The sequence below is a fragment of the Onychomys torridus genome, chromosome 2, assembly GCF_903995425.1.
Source record: "Onychomys torridus chromosome 2, mOncTor1.1, whole genome shotgun sequence".
Taxonomy (NCBI): Eukaryota; Metazoa; Chordata; class Mammalia; order Rodentia; family Cricetidae; genus Onychomys; species Onychomys torridus.
This window is the reverse complement of record NC_050444.1, coordinates 154,898,935-154,926,383: the sequence shown is the minus strand read 5'-3', so window position 1 is coordinate 154,926,383 and position 27,449 is coordinate 154,898,935. Positions and strand designations below refer to the sequence as shown.

Below are 27,449 nucleotides of genomic sequence, written 5' to 3'. Positions count from 1 at the left end.
TCAGTTTGAACCATCTGCAGCTTTATTCCAGAGCAGAAATAAGTTGTTTTCTAACAATAAATATAAAAAAAAATAAGTTAAGGTTCAAAAAAAAAAAAACAAAACAAAAACAACCCAATAAAATCAGTAACACTGACAGCATACGACAGTCGTCCAAAGGGGCGAGAGATGAGGTGGCTGGGCAGTGAGCCCCCTCAAGTCTGGCTGGCCCCCAGCCCAGGAATGTCTACTGCAGAGCATCCTCGTCCCCAGCCCTGGCAAGGTCCCCGCCACACACTCATTCTTTCCACAAGTATAAAATATGTACTTAAAAAAAACCTCAACACAAACAAGCATCCTGAGGGGGTCCCAGGAAAGCAAGAAACTGGCCCTGCAGGGCGGAGGGCAGGGCCCTGGGTCCGAAGAAGGCACTGGAAGATTGCTGTGGCTCCACCCAGCTGAGTCCATAATCTACCCTCTAACGAGGGGTGGGGCTTACAGTGTCCTAGTCATCTGGTCTGGGCTGAGGGCCCAGCCTCAGTTCCTGAGGTGGCTTCTTGGGGAGAAAAGGTGATGAAGAGGTCCAGTTTGGAAATGTCTCACGTGGGTGTCAATGGTCTTGATGGCACTCTAGCCCCAGGGAATGCTGGGAATGTAATGGCAACCGCTAAGTGCTTAGCTTAACTGGGTCCTGGGCCAGGGAAGAGGCCCCCAGCCCAGAATCCAGGAGTTTCTCTAGCCCGGCCAGGGTGTCTTCAAGAGTCCCCCTGCAGAGTCCTCAGGGTGGCGTAGATGCAGAAGTAGAAATAAATTAAGTCCTAGTGGCCTGGCACGGGTTGGCAGGGAGACCACTGTGTTTTTTCAAGTATTGTTTGTCAAGGTGGGCACAAGGCCCCGTCGGACTCAGATAGGGATCCCCACTGTGTTCACCTGGTCCTTGAGTCCCAGCAGGCTGTAGGCAATGCGCTTCTGGTGGCCAGGGAGACGCACCCCAATCCTCTTGATGTCACTGTGGGTGGGGAGGGAGAGAGGGAGAGTTAGGAACAGGGCTATGCAGTGTGGCCCAGCTGAGGGAGTGGGCAGGGGGAGAGAGGGAGTTAGAGACAGAGCAGGGAAGCAGAGGCAGAGAAGAAAGCAGGACAGGGAGAAGGCTTTAAGGGCCTGTGGTAAGGGTGGTCCAGTTATGGGGGTGGGGGTCACATCCTAACATGGCCTGCCAACTGACTCCTGCTGAGCCTCTTCTGCAAGCAGCTCTTCACGGGTGTGTGTGTGGGGGTGCTCTTTATGTGTGTATGCATTTATATGTGTAATGCATGGGGAGGTCAAAGGGCCACCTCACTTTAGGAGCTGCTCACTTTGAGACAAAGTCTCTCAACCGCAATCTCCAAGGATATGCCTGTTTCCTCCTCAGCACTGGGATTCCATGGGAACCACTGCGGCCAGCTTTTTTGATATGGATTCTGGGGATTGAACTCAGGTCCTCCTGCTTGCCCAGCAAACACTACAGGCTGAACAATTTGCCCAGCCTTAGATGCCCTTCTTACCCCTGTACATCAGGGGCCTGAAGTTCAGAGAGGCATAGAGACTTTTCTGACGTCACACAGCAATTATACCAACAGTGAAGAAACGTCTTTCCGGTCTGTCTCCCTAAGCGGCAGGAGCATCTTCAGGTAGTGGCTTTTCAAGGACCCTCTAGGAGTGTCCTGTCAAGGCCCTCCATCCAAGGACTGCCCCATCCACCACCTCTACTCCCCTACACTCTCATCCCTCCCCATCCCCAGTGGCTAAGGTTCTGCTAGACTCTAGTGGGTGAGGCCTGCAGGTCACCAGAGGCAGGCTGCCTTTCCTTGTGGAAATCTGAGGGATAGTGGTGTCCAACTGAGGGGTTAGGATTCAGTGCCAGGCTGACGCTAGGTCACAGGGGACCCCTGAGAAGGAGTAGGCTCTCCTGGTGCACCCCTCCCCCATTCTAGGTAGAACCACGTAAGCTTTCGGGAGCAGTCAACAGATGTCTGTTGCTAACTCCAGGAGTTTTCTCTTCTGCTGTGCTAACCCACCAGCCCTAGCTCATGAAAACACCCAGGTTTTTACAGGCCAGCTCTTGGCTGTAATTGGAACTAATTATACGGTATAAGCTCCTGGAGTTTGCAATGCCGGAGACATGACTTTCCCACAGGCTCAGAAAGAGCCAAGCATTGAGCAGGGATGGGCAGGCCCAGGTGGGGACGGAGGGAGGGGGGCTGCTTCTGCTGCAGCAGGGCCAGAAGATAGATAGGGGGTTGGCAGGGAACCTCCGCGGGGGGGGGGGCTCTTAAGGGAAAGGCAGGCAGAGGCAACCCCAGACTCACTGATCCCACCCTGCAGGGCTCAGTAAACGGGTGTGGATGTAAACATCGCTGTAGGGCTGACCCCTGCCCCACCTCGAGGCCATCTCCCCCACCACAGCGGTTCCTTTCCCAGTCTGGAGTCTAAAGATTCTCGGGCCAGGTTCATGGCAAGGCTGTGGTGGGTCTGGTTGCACCTCCCAAGCCCATTTCTTTTTACAGAGATGAAAGGCTAGGATGATGTATTCCTGAGCGCTGTGTGCTTCTTCCCCAAACCCCACAATCAACCAGCCAACCCAAGCAGCCTTCCTTCCTGAGTCAGGGTCTCGCTGTAGAGTCCTGGCTGGCTTGAACTCATATGTGGACCACCAGGCTGGTCTCAAACCCAGAGACCCACTTGCCTCTACCTCCCCAATGCTGCCATTAAAGGCCGCCTTTTCTTGACTACAGATAGAACAACTCACTGGGGTGAGCGTCAGACAAGCCCCCAGGGTCCAGGTTGGTTCTGGTTCCCACCTCATTCCCCTCAGGGCTGCAGAACAGGCGTCCCATGCATCCTTGTGCAGGAATGAGAGACATAAGCCAGGTCACTTCTGTACCCTTCCTCTTTCCCCTGAGCCAGAAATCCTGTGAGTGTAAAGACCCATGAAGACCTACTATGGGAGAGGGTGAGGGTGGAGGCACAATAGTCCCCAGAGACCCAAGAGCTGTATCACTCACACTTGGTAAATGGATTCAGAACCTTAAGACCCATCTGGAGCCTATGCCCCCTTGAACCAGGATGCCACAATGTGCAGCTTTAATGCTGGGCAGGCCCGGCCTTTGGGCAGCCGTTTTGTTCAAGGTATAGTGCAATAAAAGACTTTCTGAGCCAGGTGGTGGTGGTGGTGGTGGTGCACGCCTTTAATCCCAGTACTCGGGAGGCAGAGGCAAGTGGATCTCTGTGAGTTCCTGGCCAGCCTGGTCTGCAGATCAAGTTCCAGGACAGCCAGGGACTGTTACATAGAGAAATCCTATCTCAAAAACAAACCAAAACCAAAACCAAAACCAATCAAACAAAACTACTTTCTATATCAGGTCCTCAAAAAGTCATTTTGATTTTATCCAGCTCAAAACCCAACCAAGTCCAAAATAGCATGGGGGGCTCGTGCTGAGAAGAGGTGGATGGAGAGTATGGGAGAGGAGGCCAGGTCCTTGGAAGGGAGTCTGAGGGGACTGGGTACTGAAGCCTAAATCCTGACCCTACCCGGAAGGGAACTGTTTTCATTTGCTGCCAGTTCCTGTTGGGCTCCACGGTGTGGCCGCCACAGTCTGTGGGTTTAAAACGTGCTCAGATCCATCCCCACATCCTCTCAGAGAGGCAGAGGCAGCCCCATGAGCCAGTGGGTATGAGCACAGGAGGAAAGAGCGTTCAACGACTTCCGGGCTTTATCCAGATGCTTTCCAAATAACCCTCGAGCAAGCACACTGCCTGCTTGTGTGCACTGCCTGTCAGTCCAGGAGCCTGTCCCAGCTCGTGGGAAAGGATTTGGCGAGGGGCGCCCCAGGCTATTTTGAGATGTTTCTAAGGCCATGTGTTTCCTGTAAACCTGCTCCTCACACTCAGTGCTGGTCACTAGAAGAAAGCTGTGCTTTCTTGGGGGAGAGGACTTGAAGGAACCCAGGGGCCTGACCTGGGTTGCCAGGGACATGGAGGGGGACTTGGTAACCAGGGCACAGAACCATGATTTATGGGACTATGGGAACAGCAGAACTGAGGAGAGAAGGATCAAGACACCCTAAGCACCTGAATCACACCCACCCAATCCCCACATGGAGAGATGGGCACCAAGGTCAAAGCTAGACCAAAATCACTTGCACTGCAGACCTGGGACATGAACTCAGGTGTGTCTGCAGAGCCAAAGTGTGAGCCCAGCCGCTGCTTGGCAGCAAGAAGTATCCTGGGATCTAATGTTTGTCCTCCATATTCTCATATCTCCCTCTGGTCAATTCTTCCCGTCCATTTCCCATGACCCACCGTTTTCATGGCCACATTCATGACCAGCAGGTCAGAAGCCCAGTTGGGAGGTTGTCAGGGACCCCAGAGAATGTTTGAGTTTAAGCCCAGGTCCCAGAGCGGCTAGAACCCAGGGACATGGGAGGCCCGGGTCACCTCATCCAAGCAGTTCCCAAAACCTTCCTACCCCAGGGCCTGTTTCTACTATGGCCTTAGACACTTGGATCCTGGGCAGTTGGGACCCACAACTATTTTTAGAAGCACAAAGGTTAAGAGGACAATGTTGTATCCCTCCAGGGACGGGAAGAGATGTCCCTGCCAAGGCTGTTCTGGGAAGGGTCAGTGATGGAGATGGGGTGGGGTGGGGTGTGGAGAAGAGAGCTGAGGAGTGACTGAAGTCACTTACACAGACTGACTAAGGGCACATCCAAGGCCAGCAGGGGGTGAGTGGCAGGGTTGTGTTAACCACACAGGGAAAGCAGCCTGGGAGAGGCTGGCAAGGCTCTGGTTCCCAGGCACCAGGAAAAGGACGCACAAGGCTCTGGGTCCTGCTTGATCGAAGCCAGAATCTGTGTTCCCAGTGTCTGTAGGTCGCTGCTTATGTAAGCAATGATTCCCTGCAGCACAGCCCAGGGTGGGCAAATAGCCCTCCATACCCACAGCTTAGTGATAACTGTAACTCCCAGTGCCTTCCTATTCTGGAGGGGGCGGGGCACCCAGCCAAAAAAGATATACATGGGGGGGGGGGGGGGGGGTGGAGGAGAGAGAAAGGAGTGACAGTCAGTGCACCAGAGGCTGTCCCCAGAGGTGAACAGGGGTCAAGGGCATGTACTCACTCATTGGACATCTGCACCACTTTCTCGATGGCTGTGTAGCCAGCCACCATGAAGTGCTCCGTGTACTGCTGCATTTTGATGCTCTCCAGCCACTCGGACACCGTACGAAAGGGGACTCCCTCTGAGCCACTGGTGCTGGGCAGCCGGATGGACACTCTGGGGTGGAAATCCACAAGCTATGGGTGAGGGGCTGCCAAACTTGACCAACCAAAGCCCTACTGTCCTAACGTGGGTAGGGCATACATCTGTTTCCCCTGAGCAAATGAAGAAGCCTGGACAGGGAAGAATGCTTAAGATGCCCTTGGCACCCTGTGCCTCAGTTTCCCTATCTGCATAGAGCCCAGTGCCTACCCATGTACCATTTAAGCTGATTTCCTGTGCTGGAGTTACTGGACCATGCAAAAGGACTAGCCGGGCTAGCTGGGGAATGAATGTGGGGTTTTGTGCATACCAGGCAAACAGTTTACCAGTGGGCTTCATCACCAGCGCTGACATGTCACTTCTGAGCACCCTTGACTCCCACCTAGCCATACAGTCAACCCGAGAAGCCCAGCAATCCACAGGTCCAGGACATGAGACTCACCGGGGATCAAAGTCAGCCAGGGTCTTGAGAGAGTCTGGGGCTCGGATGAGCTTGTCCAGGATGCTAACGATGTCGGCAAACTTGGGCCGGCGGGAACGGTCTTGCTGCCAACATTGCATCATGAGCTGGTAGATGGCTGAGGGGCAGTCCATGGGTGTGGGGAGCCGGAAGCCATCATTGATGGCTTTCATGACCTAGAGGACACAAGTATCAGGGTGGTCTTAGGAAGGCACAGAACTGTCACCCCTACCTCCTGCCCCGCTGCTTGGGGGAAGAGCCCCAGAAACAAACAAGCACCCTTTCCTAAGTATGTACACAGTTTCAAAGTCATCCATGAGGCAAGTGCTGAGGGGCCATCTCCAGTGCTGTAGAGGTCAGCCCCAGGTGTCCTGTACTCCAGCCTCCTCCCGTCTCTACCCACCCCACAGACTGGAGTTCTTTCTCCTTGCCATGTCTTAGCCTGTCTGTGTTACTTACTCTCCTCGGTCTCTGCAGGGATGTGATCCCTACAAGCAGAATCCCAGGCCTCTAGACTAGGTGAGGCACCAGGTACATGCAACATGCATGCATACATGTACATACATGTACAAATGCACACATACACACATATATGTACAGACACATTCATATACCCACATACAGACATATGCACACATGCATGTGCCTACACACACACACACTCACACACACTGCCATGGACACACATGCAAACACAAACACACCCAACACATATTTGCATGTGCACACAATTCCTCTCCCTCTTGTTGACTTTGCATTCACTCCAGAGGCTGGGTCCTCCCCCTGACAGACCACAGAACAGTATCTGAGGTTCCTACTGGATGTTCTTGTGTCAGGGCCCCAGGGTTTGGGGACGAGGGAAATTTTGACAGCGGGTCAGTGGGAGAAAGAGGGGCCTACCTCGTGGTTTGACAGCTCCCAGTAGGGCCGCTCGCCGTACGTCATCACCTCCCACATGACGATTCCGTAGCTCCACACATCGCTGGCTGAGGTGAACTTGCGGTAGGAAATGGCCTCTGGGGCTGTCCATCGAATAGGGATCTTGCCGCCCTGCAGGAGACCAGCCCCCATTACCCCTGTCCCAGCCGGAACTCAGGCCCCCCTTCTCTATGGGCCTAGAGTCACCCTTCACTCCTCAGGTCCCAGATCCAGGGTAAAACCCTCCAGCCCTTCACCCGCACCTATGATGTCCCCTTCTGTGACTTACACTAGTGGTGTAGGTGGCCTCAGGGTCGTCCTCCAGCACTCGGGACAGGCCAAAATCAGACACCTTGCATACCAGGTTGCTGTTGACAAGAATGTTTCGGGCAGCCAGGTCCCGATGCACGTAGTTCATGTTGGCCAGGTACTTCATGCCGGATGCGATGCCCCGAAGCATGCCCACCAGCTGCAGCACGCTGAACTCGCCATCCTTCTCCTGCAGATTGTAGCCCCTCAGTGCCAACTGGCCCCAGAAACCTCAGCTTCCATCCCCTCCTCCCCCCAGACCATGACCTTACCCTAAGGAACTTGTCCAGGGCTCCGTTCTCCATGTACTCTGTGATAATCATCATGGGCTTGTCTGTAGAACATGGACACAGGTGGTGAGTGAGGACAGTAAGGAGGGTGGGGACAGACACAGCCAAGGTCAGGTGGTCCCAGATCCAGCCCTTTCCCCTGACTACCAGGGGCCACCCCTGACCACCTCCCGGGCTCTCACATTTAGAGACAACGCCCTCCAGGCGGATGATGTTGTGATGGCTGAACTGGCCCATGATGCTGGCCTCACTCAGGAAATCCACACGCTGCTTCTCCGTGTAGCCAGCTTTCAGGGTCTTGATGGCCACGGGTATTTCCTTCTTCCCTGATGATGTCTTCAGAGTCCCCTTATACACTTCTCCAAACTCTCCTGCAGGCAGGCAAGGTGTGGGAAGTGTCCTTAGTAAGCCTGGGCATTGGGCAGGCCCTGCTCTGGACCACCCATCACCTGTCTCCTCCAGGTGCACAGTATGTGGGTAAGCCTCACCTGCTCCAATCACCTTCTGCCTTGCAACACAGGATGGGTGGATCTCGGTGGTAAACTTGAGTACAGCCTGGTTGGGGTCTTCATAAGTGTGGGGGTCCACATAGGTCTTCAGTGGTTTCAATTGTTCTGCAAGGAGGAAAGAGAAGCTGGGTCACAGACAGCTTGAGGGGGGCTTCTTGGAAGGTGAGGCTATAGAGAGGGGAAGCCACATGACTTGGGACCTCAGGAAGATTTGAGTCAAAGGGGTTCAGCCAGAGATGCTGAGTGAGACCTCCAGGTCCACCAGAGAGCTGGGAAACTGCTGCATCTTACCTGACTTGGAAAAATAGACATCCTCAGAGGACTGGCGGGCTCGCAGGTTCCTCCTCCTGGAAGAAACCCCCAGGGACCAGACACACATAGTCAGTACAGCCTGTGTTGGCCAAAAGGACCTACTAACCAAGCCCTGAACTCACTGCCTAGCAATCCACTCAGCCCCCATGTTGGGCAGAGGGTGAGGGGAAGGCAGAGAAAGCCACCAAGTCTGGACTCACAGTTGGAGATCACTCACTGCAATGGCCTTGTAAGCAGCCATAATGAGGGCTGTCCTCATTTGAACTAGCTAGTGCGTCCTGCTAGTGTCCAGAGGAAGTTAAGAAGGAGTGTAACGACAATGGCCCCGTGGCCCCTAAAATTCAGCTCATCCTCCCATAGTCAGGGATCCTACAGACTTGGATTAGATTAGGTTAAATAACCTTGGCCTGCTTGGGGATCTGCCTTTCTGTGTCCCACCAGCCCTTGGGGAGCCCAGGAGGAGCTGTGGCTAACCTTCGGTGCATGAAGAAGCCGATTCCCGCCAGTGCTAGAAGCAAGACCACGCCAACAGCTACACCACCGATCATCGCCATGTTGGCGGAGCTTTCTGTGGCTGTTGGGAAAGACCAGCTGATAAAACAGCGCCCACTCTCAGATCCTACAGACACACCCCACTGCACTCAAAGCTCCCTGTAAGGACCAGATGCTTTTACCGGGTGCTTTTACCTTACAATTTCCTAAGGATTTTTTTTTTTCTGTTTTGCTGGCCACACTTTTCCCTTCCTAGATCTTCCTGCCCTACCCCAACTCCATGCCCTCTCTTTCTTCTCTCTAACAAACAGCCTCACAAAGAAACAAAACCAAGAAACACACACGCACAACAAAAAACAAAAACAAAAAAACCCTATAACCTATAAAACAAAACCAAAAAAAAAAAAAAAAAAGGGAACCAAAATATATAAGCAAAAGACAAATAGGGGCTGGAGAGATGGCTCAGAGGTTAAGAGCACTGACTGCTCTTCCAGAGGTCCTGAGTTCAATTCCTAGCACCCACATGGTGGCTCACAACCATCTGTAATGAAATTTGGCACCCTCTTCTGTGTACATAATAAATAAATAAATCTTTTTAAAAAAAAGACAAATAGATGTATTTTAATTATGAAAATACATATATGGGGAGGTATATGTGCACATGTGCATGCAGGTGCCTGGCACTGGAGTTAAGGTGGCTGAGGGGTTTCTGACAGGAATGCTGGGAACTTAGGTCTTCTGCAAGAGGAGTACTCCATCTTAACTGAGCCACCTCTCCAGACCCTCTCCTGTGGATATTAATTACCGTTTCACAGCCAGACAGAGAGAAGGGGGCCTTCCTGATGGTCCATGGAGGAAAATTTAAGGACCATAATCTTTAGCTGTTTGTTTTTAAGTTGTTTTAGGTATGTACTTATTTAAATAGTTATTTAATTTTTGAGGCAGAATCTCATGTAGCCCAGGCTGGCCTCGTCATGTAACCGAGGAGGACCTTAAACCTCTGATCCTTCACAGGCACACACCAGGGGTTTATACACGTGTAAGGGATTGAACCCAAGGCCTTGGGGATGCTACGTAAACACTTGACCAACTGAGCTCTATGCTAGTATATGCAGGGTCTGAACTCAGAAATATCATTGCCAGAGCCACAGCCTGCCTTCACCCCTTAACACTGCTCTGAACCCACATCCCTGGTCCTGCCTGCCAGCCTTAGTCCTGACTCTCCCCACATTTGGCTGTTCTATGCCCTTGCTAAAAGAAAGGAGCATTTCTAGACTCTTCCACTTCCTCCTCAACAATGTCCTATTTAGTTCAGAGTCCCTGGACTGGCCCACACGCTGGTCCCCTGACTTACACAGTGTCTGGAACTCATGCACTTTGCTGCCAGCACCCTGGCCCTCCTGCGTCAGGGCCTGCACCTGCACCAGGTAGGTGGTATCGGGAGCCAGGTCATCCAGGGTCACGGAGAAGCCTTCAGTGCGGCGCACATTGTAGCTGTTGGCATCCCCCTGTGGGTAGTGGTGGGTAAAGGGGCAGGAAGTGAGGTAGGGCAGGGCCTCGGCCAGGAGCCAAGACCCCAGCCACAAAGGTGGTTTGCTGTGTCAGCCAATCAGACAGATACTCTTAGGACCAGGAAACCACGGTGTAGAAGGGACCCTCCGACCCCAGGACTGCCTGAATCTCACACAGCCCACTCTGACTGGTTCTGAGAACCCAAAACATTCTCCCCGTGATGCTCTGGGAGACCTCAGTTTCCCCGGATGCAGAAGGGAACCTCTCCAGATCGTTGTGCACTAAACATCTCCATGGCCTGTGCCGACCCTGTTACCTTCTTGCGGTAGGTGACTTCGTACTTCCACACGCGGCTCTGCTGTGGCACTGGGATGCTCCAGGTGACACTCAGTGAGGTGGTGCTGCGGTCCTCCAGCCTCACCTTGGGGGGCTCTGGGCAGAAGAGGGTGGGGAGGGGCGTAAGAAGTCATCAAGGGGTGAAGGGTGGAGAGACAGAGGGCCAGCTGCCCCACACCCATGCTCTTCAGGCCCTGCCTTGGGTTCTTGGATTTCTGGTTAGAGATCCCGCCCTGACTGATCAGAGGCTAGCCCATCAGAGGTGCCCTGGTGACAGTTATGAATGTATACATAATAACTAAGACACTTGGTGATTGCCACTGAATCTTTCTGGAGACCAGGCAAGCAAGGCTCAAACAGTCCTATATAATATACTCTTTTGTGTGTGTGTTCTATGTAGGAATGTGTTCATGTAGATGTTTGCACATGTGCATGTGGCATGTATGTGTGTGTGTGTGTGTGTGTGTGTGTATACATGTTAAAGACAGAAATTGACGTCGGGCATCTTCCTCGATTATTTTTTTTTTTCAAACCCTCGACTTACTTGTTTTTAAGACAGAGGATCTTACTGAGTCTGGAATTCACTAATTCATTTTGGCTCACTGATCAATGAGCTTCGGGGATCTGTCCTGTCCCCACCCCAGTGTTCAGATTACCCCGTGGTGTCACGTGTTCACATGAGTGCTGAGGACTCCAACCCAGTCCCCATGTTTGTGCAGTAAGCACTTGCCTGACTAAGCCCACCTTCCCATCCCCGATACAATATATTTTCAACCCTCCCTAAAAAAAAAGAAAAAATAAATTTATAGAGAAATACTTTAAGTCCCGGGGCTAAGTAGTCCAGAGATGTCATGTGAGGGTGGGGCAGGTATTTTGAGGTAGAGTCTGTTACTGAACCATGACCTGGCTTTATCAGCTGGGGATTCCCTGTCTCTGCCTGTATGGGTGCAAGGGGTCCACACCCCATGAGGTGCTGTCCTCAAGTCTATGCAGCAAGTACTTACTGAACCGCCCTGTTCTCCCTTTGCCTCACGTGGGCCTTGAACTCACTATATAGCTGAGGATGACCTTGAACTCCTAAGCTTCCTGCCTCCACCTTCAGAACATGTGTTGGGATTATAGGCATAGGCCATCATGCCTGGCAGGAATCTTACTATTTATCTCTGGCTAGCCTCAATAGACCAGGCTAACCTCAAACTCATAGAGATCGCCTGGCTGGTATGAAAGGATGTTAGCCACTCTGAACACTCTGGCTGAGTCCTGGGTGCCTGTCTTCAAGTCCCACCCAAGCAGGTCCCCTGGATAGTCATTAGCATCCCTCAGCTCACCTGTTTGGTTAATGCTGACGCTGGCAGTGCGGAAGCTTCGGCTAGTCACCAGGCCGGAGACGCCATTGCGGGCCTCAACAGTGAAGGTATAGTTCATGTGAGGTTCCAGGTCACTGACGGTCACACTTGTGCGGGTCAGGGCATGGGGAGGCTCTGAATAACGCACACTGGCCTCACAGGGCCCGCACTCGCCAGACTCCGGCCAGCACTGTTCACAGGTGACGCTGTAGACAATGTCCTTGCGGCCCCCACTGTCCTGGGGGGGTGTCCAACGCAGTTCTACTTTGGCACCCATGCCGATTGCCGTGAGGTAGTGGGGGGCAGAGGGTGGACCTGTCAAAAGAGTGGAGGTCAAAGGGGCTGTCCCCTCACTCGGCTACCCCTCCCTAGATCTCTGCAAGACTCACGTGTGCAGGGCACGGACAACGGGTCCTCAGGTGCCCTGAAATAGCCTTCTTCACACTGGCAGGAGGCGGCACCCTCGGCTGACGGCAGGGTATGCTCCGGACACTCCAGGCAAGGGCTCTCGGATGCCTCAGACTTGAAGAATCCTGGCGAACAGGCTGAGAGGAACAAGGACAGACGGGAGGTCAGTTCCATGTGTCCTTTCCCAGCTGTATTCTTACTGACATCACATCCATGGCCAGTGCCTGCTGGGCACCAAAATAACCTGTCCCAAGTGCCCCAAACCCTGGTACATCTGATGCCAGCTGCCTCTTGCAAGAAGTGTCACACCTCAAAGCCTAGCATTTCTAGAACTACAGCCTGCCCTCCAGCATAAATAGGTCCTATAACCTGATTTGTGCAGAATGGCCCGGCGGGATTTCTCCTGTGTACAGCAGATGTGAATTGACCAGGGTGGAGACTGGAGCTGCGTACCCCCACCCTTGACTAACCAGCTGGCCTTCTCAAGTCAGGATGCCCCCCTGCCAAGGCTCCTCTAACCTGACTTGGTCTCTTTCCTGTTCCGGGGCTGGCCTCCAAGAGGCAGGAAAGGCCAGGCCCAGCTCTTTCCCTGGATCCGGTTCCAAAGCCATGTCATTTCTGCCCTGAGGGGCCGCCAGGAAGTAACCTTTCCTTCTTCAGCAGTCCATCCCGGCCCAGCTGGCTAGAGACTCGGGCACCTGATTCTGGGGGCTTCCTCTCACCACCTTACCCTGCCCCAAGCCCTTTCCTGGCCTACAGACAGGAAGCTGCTCAGCCACGAGGCTCATCTCACGGGGCTCACCAGGGCTGGGGTGGCTTTGGAAGAGGCCAGAGTGCTATTCCTGGGGACCTCCTTTTTCAACCCTGAATGCCCCTTTTCACTTTTTCTTCAGGGGGGGGGGTCCTGCATCAGTCACTCACTGACCACCTCCTCTGCCTAGCCCCATGTGGTTCACGGACCCCAAAGTGAAAACGGAGAATCTTAAGTACAGAAAACAGGAGGGTGTGACATGTACAGTGAGTGGCTGGCAGAGGCCAAAGAGGGTAGCCAGGCATCTGAGGCATCATGGGGGGCAGGGGAGATACTTCAGCTGGGGTTTAACAGCTGTGTAGAAGTTTAGCAGCTCCGAGGATAGGGAATTAGGGTGAGCAAGAGCATGTCATACAGAAGATATGAGCAGCCTTCTTGACACAAACAGAAGGAACAGAAGCAATAATGAAGTGGAGAAAGGCCTTGAATGTCACGGAAAGAAGTTTGGATTTTATCCTGGGAGCAATAGGGTGTCACCGAAGGTCTGATATAGAAAATGACATCACATTATAGGGGGAAGAAAATCCCTGGACAAAGGCTGTCGGATACGGGGCAGCCCTGGCCCTCATGGCCTGAGAAACCCTGATCCACCCCGGGAAGCCAATTCAAGTCTCCCGCCCTCTACAAACCTTTGATCAAGCAGGCTGGAGAGCATAGCCTAGCCCTCCTTGGGCAACAGAGCAGAGGTGGAAGCGAGATGGGACTGAGGGCGGGGCTCTGTCAAGGGCTAGCCTGTGCCCTGCATTTGCTATAAGTCCGGCAAACAACATCCTAACTCTTTGTGGCCCCTTGAGGTATCCCAGGCTGGCCCAGCCACTGGACACACACACACACACACACACACACACACACACACACACACACACACACACTTGAGAAGGGAGTTAATTCAGAACCAAATAGCAAGACAAAGTACCTAGGAATAGCTCTTAACCTGCACAAAGTGTGAGTTCCTACGGATGAAGCATGACTATTCAGTGCTGGACTTGACAATCTAGTCCTCAAGATGTGGCTAGCATTCACCCTATTCTGCAGTTAGGAAAACTGAGGCTCTGACAGGCCAATTTATTCAAGGTCTCCAAGCCAAAAAGATAAACCGAGGATGCCTGAAGCTAAGCACCTTCCCTGTCATCCCTTTCTGTTCCTAGGAACACCTCAATTTGGAACAAAGTTCAGTGCTGTGCAAGCCATGAGTCCTGCTTTACCAACCAGGAAACCCTGACTATTCAGAGCGGCCCGGAGGGCAGCGCCCAGATCTTTCCAAACACCACCCCAATGGGCTAGGTACGGGGTTAGCGAGAGTCATTTTCTCAGTCAGTTGCAAAGCCTCCTGGTGGGTTTGGGAGAGCTGTGTGTCTCTGGCCTCGCTCCCGTTACATAGCTGTTACAATACAAAAATAGCTCTCTCCTTCTCTTAAGAGAAGGACACCACAAAAATGAGAGGCAAGGATGCCAGGCCTGCAATCCCAGCTTCCAATCCCCTAATGCTCTCACTTAAACCCTGAGACGCCTGCATGTGAGTAAGTAAGTGTTGGTTCATTGGGGACCAAGGTCAGGGGACTGGGAGACGGAGGGTCTAGCCCCCAAATCACAATTGCCTCCTCCCAGCCCCTGTGCTTAGTGTGGTCACAAAGGCCTAAGCCACCTGCCAACCCTTATGTCCCAGCTCCCCCACCATCTCATGCCAGGAGAGGAAGTGGGGGAAGAGATGGGTTCTATTCTTTGGCCCCAGAGCCTGGGGGTGGCCTGCCTGCCGGCAGGAAAAAGGGAATTTGGAGAGATTTCCGCTGCGGATGTGCCAGATAATGCACGAGAGGCGGCGTCCACAGAGCATGCGCTTGCCTGCCGAAAACGCACTGCCCCCCTCCTCCTCCAACCACAGAGCCCTGGGTCACCCCCAGGCCGTGCCTGTCAGGCTTTGCAAGTGTCTGGGGAGTCCCAGAACACATCGGGAAGACCACCAGGACCCTCAGCATTGCTCACATTCCCCAACATCCAGGGCAAACAACATCCAGGGCCACACACACCAAATATACCCACCACACCAAGCACCCACCCACTGCCAATAGCCAGCCAGCTTGACTCCTCTATAACCTACACCAACTGTTCAGTTTCGGGCTCCTTGGTGCTCCAATAGGGCAACTATTACTCAGGTTCAAGTTCACCCAACAGAAATGAGCCCAACCTACGTGTCTGGCACGATGCTGGGAACTGGGATATGGTGGTGTGACGGAAAGATTAGCATCTTTTCAGCTCCAGGGGAATTCACAGCCTAGCTTTTATGCCTCATTTGAAATTATTTGTGCACATATGAGGATCCTCTCTCTCTCCCCCCCCTCCTCCCCCTCCCTCCTCTCTGAGACTGGCAGTTTCAAGAACAGCATCAGAGTCTGGTCTATCTGCCCCACGTGTGGCTCAGCGCAGGACCTGATGTGAAGGAGGAGGTGCTCAACGGATGGGTCTTGAAAAAATGAAGTGAGTGAAGAAATGAAGGAGCAAGTGAACGGTAAACTCACCACGCACAGTGAAACATGCCAAGGGCTGCAGTAGTGAGTGGCATTTCAGCCCCTCAGGGACACCATCTACTTGGACACCCACCTGACTGGCAGGAGAGCCTGGCTTGGGCATACCTGGGGCACCTGTAGAGTGTATCTCTGGCCCCAATTGCCTGGCAGGCCTGGGCCACTCCAAGCAGAACCGGGGCACAGGCACTACACAGCTATAGGGCTGTACCCTGGTTTTTCCAGTTCTTGATACCCGCCCCTCAGGTGGCAGTGCAGGGTGACTCAGGGACAGACGCCCTCTGTGTGGCGCTAATCCAGCTCCTTGTGGAGCCCCTCCCCAGGCCCAGCCGCCTCCTAGGCTTCAGTGAGGTGAGGTTGTGAGGTCAAGAGGTCAGTCCCGGTGGCAATCAGCCTTCCCAAGCCAGGAACAGCCAACGACCAAAATACCACCTCACTACCTCGGTCCTCTGGTAGTGGAGCCTGGACTTTGTACCCTGACAGTGAACCTCAACCTGTGAGTCGATGACCCAGGGCATGGAGGGTGTCCTCAACAGGCCCTGTGGTACCTACAGAAAAGGTGAACCCCATTCCTGGTTCTCAGGGCTCTGCTCCTTTCGCATATGCCCTGGGAGCTATCTGTGGGCATATCCGCCACCCAGCAGATAAGCTAAGTGCTGCCCTCCGCCTACCCAGCTCTCCCACCTCCAGCCTTTATCTTGTTTGGCTTTCTCTGCCTGCCTCCTTCCTTCCGTTCAGGGGACCCGCTTACCTCCTTACCTCCGGTAACTAGGGAGGGGCAGAGCCTGCTTGGCCGGGCCACTGGGGCCTAGCCTTGCTCCTGGGGAGCACAGAGGTGAGGCTGGGGGATTGCCGCCACAACCCTTACCCCTGAAACCCACAGAAATAAGACCTGGTATCACATACCAGGTGAGGCATAAGTCTGAGAACCCCCGGCCCCACCATAGTCCAAGTTCACTGCTGTGGGCCCTGGGCTGGGAGTCCCTTCTCACCATCCACAGTAAATCACATGGAATAGCTCATATTGATCTGACCAAGAAAACGGCAACTTCTAGGATCCAATCACAGGGTCTCAGGGTCCCTGAGAGCTGCTTGCAGATAGTGAGGAAAAAGCCCACAGGGACTCTGCCGCAGTCATAGTCACTCCACGCCCCAGGCAAGTGGGGACAGTGTATGCCATTTCCTCTCTGGGCCTTGATCTCCTCATCTGTAAAGTGGGAGATACCTCACCCTCTCTCAATGCTGTGCAGATTAGAAACCTTGCCTGGGAAATGTCTACTCTGGTACCTGGAATAAAGTATCACTGTGTGGGAAAGGGGGCCATGAAACCGGAGCCAGGCAGTGACATCCTCCAGAGGCCAGCCTTCCAGCTGCTGGGCTGAGCCTCTGGCCTAGGCCGCTGGCCACCTGCTCACCTGGCCTCGGTCTCCCTGGGCCGAGGCGAGGCGCCAGCCGGGGGCCCTACAGAAGCCAACACAGGAAGCACAGACAAAGCAGCCCCCAGGGAGATGGCAGTCAGCCTGAGTGACTCCACTGTCCCCTGGACAGGGCTGGGGGTAGGCTGGAGGAGGCTGGCTCATTCCTGACATAGCTCTGGGTAGCTGTGGCTGGGCAGCATGCCCACCTGTCCACACTCGGCACCTGGAAGGACCCTCCTTTCCACTAACCACTTAACTCTTTCCAGACTAGTTCCAGCTTTCTGGGGGAGGAAATCCCCAGAAAGAACACATACGCAGCCCAATGACTCTGGAAATGACCTTGACAAGGTGCAGGTCGGCCTGGGGTACCACGCCCCCCTCATCAGTAAAAGCTATGTCCCCAACACACCCAAGCAATGGCCCTCTAGTCACCCCACCCCTCCCTCCGATGGATCCCCAGCCCCGGTGCCAAGACCTGCCATCCCAGAACTGGCCAGCGAACCCATTTCGGTGCCAAGAGCTGAGTCAGGGATTCCACAGGATCTGGTCATTTCCTGTCCCACTTCCTGACCCATGGCAGCCCGGGTACTGTTGTGCACCATGGTTTAAATCCTGACATAGCTATATGATTCCAGGTAAGCCTCTGAGCCTCAGTGTCCTCATCTATTCAGTGGGACTACCAAAGAGCCCCGGCCTCACAGAAAGGACGTACACACTCAAGGAGACAAACTTTTCAGAGCACACTGTCATCGAACCCCTCAGTGCCATGGTCACAGGCTGCCAAGCAGAGTGAAGAAGAATGAATTTTGAAATGAATTGTGTTCATCATGATTGAGTGCACACACACCATGGCACTTGTGTGGAAGTCAACTTGGCGGTCGGAGCTGGTGTTATCCTTCTACCTGAGAACTGAACGCAGGCTGCCAGGCTGGCATGGCAGGACCCTTTCCCTGCTGGGAAGAGGTGCAAAGCGGACAGAGCCAGAGCAGTGGGTGGCTAGAACCCAGAGGGCTATGCCAGCTAAGTCAAGTGTCCCTCTTAGGAACTGGTCCTCCTGGGATGACTCCTCCCAAGGGGTGCTGGCTGGGCTCTTTATAAACCAAGCTTGCCAAGAACCCTGATCCCCAAGAGAAGGGAGCTGCCCCTCTGCATGAAGACCCCCCCCCCCCCCCCAAGCCCCACTTATCTCCGCAGGGTCTGAATCACCAGGGTGGAAAGTTTTCAACCACCCCTCCTCCACCCCTGCATTCTTGTGTTAGGATGTCATGGGGGAGGAGCGCCTGGGCCCACTCGTCCTGTCCAGCACCCCCCTTCTACATACACACACCCATGGTCATTGTCTGAAGCTGAGAGTGTGCATCTGAGGTCACCTAAGCAGAGGCCACCTAGGAAAGGGGGCTCACTCAGTAGAGGGCAGAGGGCAGCAAGGGTGATAGAGAAAGTCTCCTAAGAAACCGCTCACGCAGGGGCTCATGCACTGTGTTAAGCGAGGTTCTAAGAACTGCCTTGGAAGGCACATAGACCACCTATTAGAAAAAGCTTTAGGGTCTTTCAGCCTTCATGGCAAGCTAGGTGTGCAGATGAAGGTGATCCCCCACCCCATTTTGCTCACAGGAAATGATGCCAGAAATGAGGAGGGACCTACCCAGCTAGGGTCATCCAGCAGGTATGCGCACCTGCAAGGCACATAAGGCCCTAGCCCCCAGTTTCTCAACACCCAGCTTATCTCTGCAAAAGCAGCTCCCAGCGACAGGCGACCAGGCGACGGTGGCCTTCCAAAGGTCAGCTGCATTCCACACATGCTCTGCCCCAGTCACTTCCAGAGACATCCATTGCGAACCTGTGGCGGCTGTACATTTCCGCTGTCACAGGCCCTGGCTGTCCCCATAGCTTCCGCTGTGTGAGCTCACTAATGCCCAGAGAGTCACCCAAACAGGGCCTTTTGCAATCTCAATATGTCGTCAATAAACCCCAACAGGATCTGGGTCTGTGGCTCCAGTGAGAGCCAAATGCACCCCACTTCAGAGTGCACCCCACTTCACAGCTTCTCAAATGCATTCAGGTGATTCTAGCATACCCTGGGTCTGAATCAACAAACTACTTAACTCTCTTCAAGGAAAAGCTGAAGCCCAGAGTGGTTAGGCAACTTGCCTGAGGCCACACAGCATGAGAATCAGAAATGGTTCCTGGGAACAGACTGCAGAGACCCAGCAGAGCAGGAACTATTCATGGGATGAATCAAAAAATAACAGCCACACACTTACAGGTCTTTATGTGTCAGGCACTGACTGACCTCAGCACTTTACGAGCATGAGATCATGTGATTATCACAACTACCCCCCAAGATAGATACTATGACCCTCTCCACTTCACAGATGATGAAACTCAGGCAGGGGAATGAAGGATATGGATGAAACTAGAGGGTCTGGGAACTGGGACCCATGCCATTGTTGTCCTAGACCCACAGCCCTCACACAGTCCTGGGAGGATCCAGGCAGCTTCTAGTCACAAGGCCATCATCAGGGCAGTGACATCTCCAACCTACTTACTAAGATGGTCCAATCCCAGAGCCGTGACCTCCCCACCAGCACGGCTTCCCACCATCCCAGGAACCTCCACTCACCTTGGCAGGTGTCCTCAACCTTCTCGTAGCCTGCCTGACACAGGCACTGTCCGATAGGCACCAGCCACTCGCCATTCACTGTGCAATGCATGAGGGGCTCCTCGCCTCCATATGGCACCACGGCATGGTCCACGCAGGTACCAGCCACAGTGGCCAGGGGATGTGTCTCAGAGACTGCAACAGCAATGGTCTCGGGGAAGCGAGCCAGGCTCTGCAGCATCTCAGGACATTTCTTGTAGTAGACACGAACGGAGAGTAACGCCACACAGGCGCCAATGTCCTGGAAGGCCAGGTAGAAGCCCTTCCGGGTGAGCGGCCCCACTATGCGCTCCTCCACATTCAGCTTGACATTGCGAGCCTCAAAGTCGCTGCTGACTGTGATCTCATCAGGGGCTATGGTGTCGATCTTGGTGAACTGGCGCTTCTGGAAGTTGGTACCATAGTCCACATCCGACTCTGCATAGTAAAGGTTGAAGGTCTCTTTGCAGGAGCTGGCGCCTCCCGGGAAGCTGTTGCAGTCACGCACCGTGAACTTGAGCTCAATGAAGATGCGTTCAGCCTCCTCCCTGTACACCCAGTTGGTACGAAGCCAATTGTCCTGGTCACCAGACACCACGTTGCAGACGGAGTACATGTAGATGGGCATGTCATTCATGATGTTCTGCATTAAGTCCCACTGTGTGTGGGTAACAGGTGGGTTAGTAGGGGAGGGCACAGACTGAATCCCAGGGGGCACAGCTTCATAATTTTTTCCCTTTCCCATATTTAAGTTTTGCCGTTCTATTGAGACAGTATCTCATGTAGCCCAAGCTGGCCTTGAACTCTCTCTCTGTCATGAGGGATGACTCTGAACGTCTGATCCCCTGCCTCCACTTCTGAAGTGTTAAGATGATGGGTATGTACCACCACACCTGACTCTCAGTTCTTATGCCCTCATTCTACAGGGAAGGAAAATAGGGACCTAGAAAAATGCAACCAAAAAATAGCTGAGCCAAGACCTGACTATGGGCCGGGCGGTGGTGGCGCACGCCTTTAATCCCAGCACTCGGGAGGCAGAGCCAGGAGGAGCTCTGTGAGTTCAAGGCCAGCCTGGTCTACACAGCCAGGACAGGCACCAAAACTACACAAAGAAACCCTGTCTCGGGAGAAAAAAAAAAAGAGGACCTAACTATGGGTCTTTCTGGTCCCAGTGTCTGGGTACTGAGTCTCTCCATCAGTGGGCCTGGGGTAGTCTGAGGCTCTCATCATTTGTGCTCCCCAAACGCCCTCTGTGCAATGGGAGCAGTATACTCTGCCTCACAGGACTGCTGTGGGGATAAATGTCAAAATGTCTACAAAACACTGAACACAGCACATGGCACTCAGGGCGACAACCACATGAAACAGTTGGCATGGTGCCATGGTGACTAGGGTCATTACTGTGTGCCATGTGTGGTGACATATATGGTTAAGTTAAAGCAATGGATGATCCTCCAAGCCCTGGTGTTGATCAGCTTCTGTTTACAATATAGCTCAGACGCCTCCAGAATGTCTGGGTGGGGCTGTGTGCCCCTACCTTCTCCATGTCCCCTTCTATCATCGGAAGACTTGGCATATGGTAACCTAAGCCTGGCTCCCAGGGCCGTATTCTGAACTCTTCATCGTGGGAATAGCGACTGACTCAGCTCTGAATCCCCAGGGCCTCTCTGGCATAGAGTAGGTACTTAGGGAGGTCCCAGATGAATGAAATGTGTGAATAAATGAATGGGGGGGAAAGTCAATAAGTAAATACATGAATACAACTAAAGGGAACAACAAAAGAGGCCTGCCCTGCCCTGTGTGACGTTAGGCAAGACCCACGTGCCCCCAGGGCTTAGTTCCCCACCATGTGTAACGATTGGGTTGAATAAGGCTATCTGCCTCCTGCTGGACATTCCAGGGTCCTAGAAGTCTGTTTCCCAAACCTACTTCAGGCCTCCCTGGCGCTGGACTTGGGATAGACGCAAGTCACTCAGATCTGGCCAGCTGTAGAATTGTCCCTAGAGTCCCTAGACACACCCTTCTCCCCGGCTCAGAGTCCCAGGACCAACTTAACAAGGGTGCATTGCACGCAAGGCAATCTGAGGCCTGAAGCACAGTAGCATCTTTCCCAAAGTCCTCCAGCCTCTGCCTCCAAATCGGGGGTCAGGGCAAGATCACTGTAAAGCATAGCAGAAATGGAGATGTCCTCCCCAGGCAGGAAGGGAGTTAATGTCCTTCACAATTCACCTCCTGTGCTAAGACCTCCAAGACAGGGCAGCCTTTAACCCTTCCTTCCCAAGATGCAGGTAGAGCCCCTCTGGAGCATCCCATTCTGCTGGGGTCTTTAGCTGTCTCCCCAGATAGGCCACCTAAGGTCCCTTCCTGCCTGCCTAGCTCCATTCTGCCGCGGCTGAGGTCACTAACTCAGTCCTGTGTGGTAAAAGCAGTTTGCAAGTTGGGTCGAGCTGTTGTGTGTGATCCAGGCTCCCATCCTCCATCTCTCCGGGGACCCGCAGCCCTCCTCCCCACCCACCCTCAGCCCTGGAATTTACTTACTCCTTTGCCATAGGGGTGTGTGAGCCAGCCCAGTTCCCCTTTCATCGCTGCGAAGTCCAGTAGAACAACTGTAAGAGACGGGGAAGGACCAGTGAGCTGGGGCTTTCCCAGGAGCAACACGGCAGGACCAGCGTGGGGTGGCGTGTGCATGCCTCTGTGTGTGTGTGTGTGTGTGTGTGTGTCTGTCTGTCTGTCTGTCTGTCTGACACCCCGACCCCAGGAGCTATACATGACTTGATCTGGGAAGAGGCAGGACTCATGCCTGTCACCAGGGTTTCAGCTATGCTGTCCCCTAAGCCCCCAGCTGGGGCAGGGTAGGGCAGACCTCAACACTGCAGGACAGCAGCTGGGGAGTATGCTGGGGTGAACAGAATAAAATGATACCCCCTTGCCCCATCTGCTTCCTTGAACAAGAGAACACTCCACAGGACACAGGACAGGACTGTCTGCTTCTGTCACGTCCCCCTAGCTAGAACACCCAGACCCAAACCAGGCCACCCAGCACACACAGTAGCTGTGAGTAATCGGCACTCAAGTGCTCCATGGGGAATGGTTGTTGGCCAGCCTTTCATGATAGCACACAGCTTTAAGCCCAGCATTCCAGAGGTAGAGGCAAGTGATGTCTAGGAGTTCTCAGCCACCCTGGTCTACATAGTGAGTTCCAGGCCAGCAAGGCTACCATGTCAGAAAGAAAAAAGAAAAGAAAGAAAGGGATGTTAACAAGAGGGACGGATCTGGGGGACGTGGGTAGCCTGGAAACGGATCTTCCTCCCACAGTCAAGGGCATGAAGGTCTCAAGGAGGATCCCAAAGCTACACATCTCTGGCCAGGTCTCCTCCCTGGGAAAGCCATTCTTACCCCTGGCATAAGTACGTGTGTGTGTGTGTGTGTGTGTGTGTGTGTGTGTGTGTGTGTGTGTGAATGATGGGTGCAAATCCTCATAGGGGACTTTCCAGGCCCAGAGGGACCATTGGTGCCGAGACCACCCTATCCTCCCTCAAGAGACATCTGGAGAGGGCTAAGAGATGGCTCAGCAGTTAAAAGGACCTGGGTTCAACTCCCAGCACCCACATGGCAGCTCACAACTGTCTGTAATTCCAGTTCCAGGGGATCTGACACCCTCACACAGACATACACACAGGCAAAACACCAATGCACATAACATAAAATCCCTTTTAATCTAAAAAGGGAGGCCTCTCTGCCAGGGGCTTCCCTGCACCTGGCCTAGCCCTCGGGCTCCTTCTGCCACCCCTACCTCTCTGCCAGGTGCATCTGTTTCTCCTCCATTTCCAAGTAAAGGCTAAGTCATGCCACCCTCCCTGGAGAGTAAGGTATTAGGGGAACTGAGGCTTTGGACCCATGCAAGGTCCCCAGATTCAGAAGCCAGGGAGGGACCCGTGGTGGAGGAAGCAAGAACAGTAAAGTAATTCTTTTCATGGGCAAGGTACCTTGAAGATCTGACCTCAGAAGCTACACTCCTCCACACCAAGACCTAGGAGAATGGCTCCCTGGGAAACACTGAGACAGTCTAGGGCTCCAGATATAGGAGGTGAGTGGGAGTCACGGCCCTAAGGACAGTGTAGTTCAGCTGAGGAGTACATAGTTAGGGGGCAAGTCCCACCACTATCAACAACACCAACAACAACAAACAGCGGAGTGCTTGTCCAACATAGACAAAGCTCTGGTTTGATCTCAAACACCACATAAATCAGAGCTGGTGGCACACACCTGTAATCCCAGCATCCAGGAGGCAGAGGCAAGTGGATCTCTGTGAGTTTAAGGAAAGCCTGGTCTACAAAGCAAGTTCCAGGCCAGCCAGGGCTATACAGTGAGACCCTGTCTCAAAAATAAATAAATGTCTTGAACTAACACTAAAAAGGACAGCTGAGTATAGATCCAGGAGGAGCTCTGTGAGTTGAGGCCAGCCTGGGCTACATAGTGAGATTGTGTCTCAGACAAACAGAATGCTTTCTGAGGTTGCACAGCTCCCTTCCTAGGGAAGCCACAGGACCAGTGAGAGGCACTCCCACCCTGACCCCGGCCTCAGCCACCATAGGAAGGGTCTGGCAGCCCAGACAAGGAAGAGGAAGTCTGAAGTGACTCAGGTCCCATATCCCACAGCTGGTGGAAGTGGAAGAGGCTGTAAGTTGGAGACAGTGGAAGACGAGGTGGGTAACGGCAGGGATTTGTTCAGACGTGCCCAGGGCCTAACCTTAGGAAACTCACCAACCCCACGGGAATGGTTCTGGGCTTAGGCAGGGGAGTGAAAGGGAGGACTGCTCTCAAATCTAAGTCTCTAAATCTAATACATAGCACACACTTCACCATACACACACACAAAACACACACACTAGCAGTGTAGAAACTTCAAGCTAAGTCCCCTGGGGAATGGGCTTTGAAGGGTTAACCTGGCAGGAGGGCCAGCCCAAGCCTGAATCTAGATAGAAATATCACCAGGTTCAATCTGAGGAGAAAAGAAGGCTTCCCGCACCCCAAGGGCTGCCAGCCACAGCCCCCTCCCATGGAAATTCCCTAAACCCAACCATCAGGAACGGGAGAGCCCAGCTGTCCCTCTGCCCTGACAGAGTCCCTGGGCTCTGGTAATCAAAGGTTCTGGCTTATTGGAAGCAGGAAACTTGGGAGCCCCTTGGCATGACCCTCTCAGGGTTTCACCAAAGGTTACCCTAGATAAGGTACCCCATAAGTCCTCTGTCCCCTAAGAGACACTCTGACCGGAGTAGGATGGGGGAGATCCGCCATCATAACGCTACCTTTGTGGGCTACATTACTTTACAAGCTTTCCCACAATGCAATGTTCCCCTTACCACCTCCCTGCTAACCTCATCCCTCTTTACCCAAAGATCAGCTTACACCTAAAAGGTGGGGAGGGGGGGAACCAGAGACTCCGGATGCAAACAAGCATGGGACTGGAAGACAGGCAAGGCCCTTGCTGAGCTAAGAAACCCTCTCCAGGCCTCCTGAACCTCTAACCCCCATCCAACCGAGTCAGCAGCAAGCGGTTCTGGCTGGATGAGACAGCTGGATGTGTGGGTCAGACCCTCTGCGCAGAGAGCGCCCTGGCTGACTAGTGGTGGGCCTCCCTCCCTCTCTGTAAAGAAGGACAGGGGCAGTGAGATGCCTCAGCCGTCAAAGGAACTTGTCTCTCACCTGTGTTCCAACCCCAGAACCCACATGGTGGAGAGAACAAGTTTGAGCTACACACACACACACACACACACACACACACACACACACACAATGTAATAAAAAGTAAAAGTTGCTGTAGGGAGGCAAATTCAGCAGCTGTTGAGACTCTAACTGGCTCCCTCTGGGATTCCAAGTTCAGCAAAAGAAGGGTAGAAGGGCCTGCACAGCTGTGTCAAGGCTAGAAAGGAGACAGATCATACCTGGCCACAGCTCCCCCCACCCAGTGAAACCAGTTGGGTCACAACACCCCCCACCCCCCCACTCCCCCCCACCTACCCCCCCAACCCCCACCCCTGCGCCCACGCCCATCACACAGACAGTGCCTGGTAGTTGCTCCTTGGGAATCCGGAGCCTATACAAAGAATTTTCCACAACCACAGGGCAATCAATATGCACCCTTTTCCTCCTCCATCCCATGCAGAACGGGATTAATCACAAAGGCTGGGATGAGGGGGACAGATGCACCCAGGGGCACAAGTACAAGATTGTTTAAGGCTTCCCTGCTGGGGGCTGGGGGTCAGGAGCCCGCATAGCAAAGCAGACGTCTAATCCTCAACTCCGTGGCAGCCCAGGAAAGGGCTAGCAATTCCAGCTGTCTCTCTCTTCTCCCCAACCACAGTTCCCAGGAAGAGAGAGCCAGAGTTGAATCAGGGAGAGGGAATGAGGGTCGTCGATGCCCTGCCCTGCCCTGTCCTGGGGCACACCTTCACAAAAAGAACTTCCCGAGGGGCCCGGGGGCTTTGAAATGTCTTTGGGATGGGGCCAGGATGTGACACCCCTCCACCTCAAACTCCCCACCTTCCAAGAGCTCCAAACTGGCCTTTTACCTTCCCAATGTGGAAGGCGAAAAGAATAAAGAAACTTCTCACCCACCAGGGTTTCCTCCACGCTTCCCCGGCTGGAGCCGGCAGGAGCCGCGCTAGAACCAAAAGCAGGGAAAAGTTTTCGCTGTGGGAAACGGAAGCCAGCTCCGGCTGGGTGGACAGGAAGATCCTCGGCCAAGGGCAGGCCAGGAATCCCCATCCTCTCCGAGACCCTAGCTGAGGGACAACGCCCCCAAGCGCACCCCTGGCCGCCTTGGGAAAGGCAAAATCTGCGGCCCCCTCACCTTGCGTGGCTCCGGGACGCTGGGGCGGGGACAGGTGATTCACTCCCTACCTCCAGGTGCCTGGGCTCCGGGTGGCCCGAGATGACGGCTCTACACCTCTACACCGAGAAAGGCCGCAACCCCACCTGCCGCATTTCCTCCTTCTGAGTCACCCCTTGCTCAGAACACTTGACTTTGGGACTTCCTGTCCTCCCTCCTGGCACTTAACCTGTCTACCGAACCTGGGAATGAAGCTTGGCTAGGAGGGAAGGTGTGCGTGGTCAGAGCTGACTCTAGGCGCTCCCTATGCTGACCTCTGGGACCCAAGTGAAAACCGGGAGCAGAGAAACCATCTTGGTTCAGGCCGCTGAGGAGCCCCCTCCCCAAAAATCGGGGCCTGCACCCAAATGCCTTCCTCACGAAATCGGGATAGATGGGTAAATCAGGGTTACTAAGTAGCTGATCGCCGGGAAGAGTCCACTTAGACGCCTTCTTTCCTCCGAGGGATTCCGCGCGCCCTGCGGGGGTCGCGTTCCAGAAGCCGCCGCCAGGCTGCAACCGCGTGGCGGGCGCCGCGTCCTATTTTCCGCGGCCTCCGAGCCCTGCACGCCCCAGCCTAAATCTCTTAGTTCCAGAGACCCTGGGATCCCAGGAGGGGGTCCCCCAAGATCGTCCCGACTGCAACCCGCGCGTCCCACCGAACCCAGTGCGCCGAGATCCAGCAGCCACAAGTCAGTTTCCAAAGGTGTGCCCCGGAGAGGAGCGTGGGGCTCCAGCGCACGGGGTCCCGTAGCCCGCGGTCCCTGCTGGCTGCGGCCACCACGCAGACACTCACCTTCCTTTCCCTGTGCTGCCGCGGCCGCCAGCGCGCAACCCCACAGCAGCGCGAGGCAGCAGCCGGCTGCTCGGAGCTCCATGCCGCGCCTGTCGCTCCCCGCAATCTCTGCTGTCCGCACGCCGGTCTCGGTGTCCCGCTCCTGCCCACTCGCCCGCCCGCCACGGGACTACTGCTTCCCCCTCCTGCCCCAAGTCCTTAATGGAAGTTGGGTGAGAACCC

At 54.0% G+C, this 27,449-nt stretch overlaps 1 protein-coding gene across 2 annotated transcripts; it reads right to left on the bottom strand.

The window, feature by feature from the left end:
• Epha2 (EPH receptor A2) lies at window positions 1–27,449 on the bottom strand. Of its 2 annotated transcripts, XM_036178484.1 has the most exons (17): window positions 27,228–27,449; window positions 22,099–22,166; window positions 19,543–20,218; window positions 12,150–12,305; window positions 11,743–12,075; window positions 10,395–10,510; window positions 9,921–10,074; window positions 8,549–8,648; window positions 8,054–8,109; window positions 7,742–7,867; window positions 7,436–7,624; window positions 7,236–7,297; window positions 6,944–7,153; window positions 6,637–6,786; window positions 5,719–5,912; window positions 5,136–5,291; window positions 1–988 (listed from the first exon to the last, which is right to left on the bottom strand). In XM_036178484.1, the coding sequence occupies exons 1-17, from the start codon at window positions 27,307–27,309 to the stop codon at window positions 883–885; spliced, it is 2,934 nt and encodes a 977-aa protein (XP_036034377.1). In that variant the 5' UTR covers window positions 27,310–27,449; the 3' UTR covers window positions 1–882. The 2 variants fall into 2 exon arrangements, with proteins under 2 accessions (XP_036034377.1, XP_036034376.1); XM_036178483.1 differs by having other exon boundaries at window positions 92–988; window positions 7,236–7,624; window positions 27,228–27,355.

Coding starts and splice junctions, on each gene's coding strand:
- Epha2 (XM_036178483.1), bottom strand. CDS start 27,309: ATGGAGCTCCGAGCAGCCGGCTGCTGCCTCGCGCTGCTGTGGGGTTGC. Junction 10,075..10,394: donor AAGTCACCTACCGCAAGAAG/GTAACAGGGTCG, acceptor CACTACCCACAG/GGGGATGCCAACAGCTACAA. Junction 5,913..6,636: donor GGGAGCTGTCAAACCACGAG/GTAGGCCCCTCT, acceptor TGTGTCCTCTAG/GTCATGAAAGCCATCAATGA.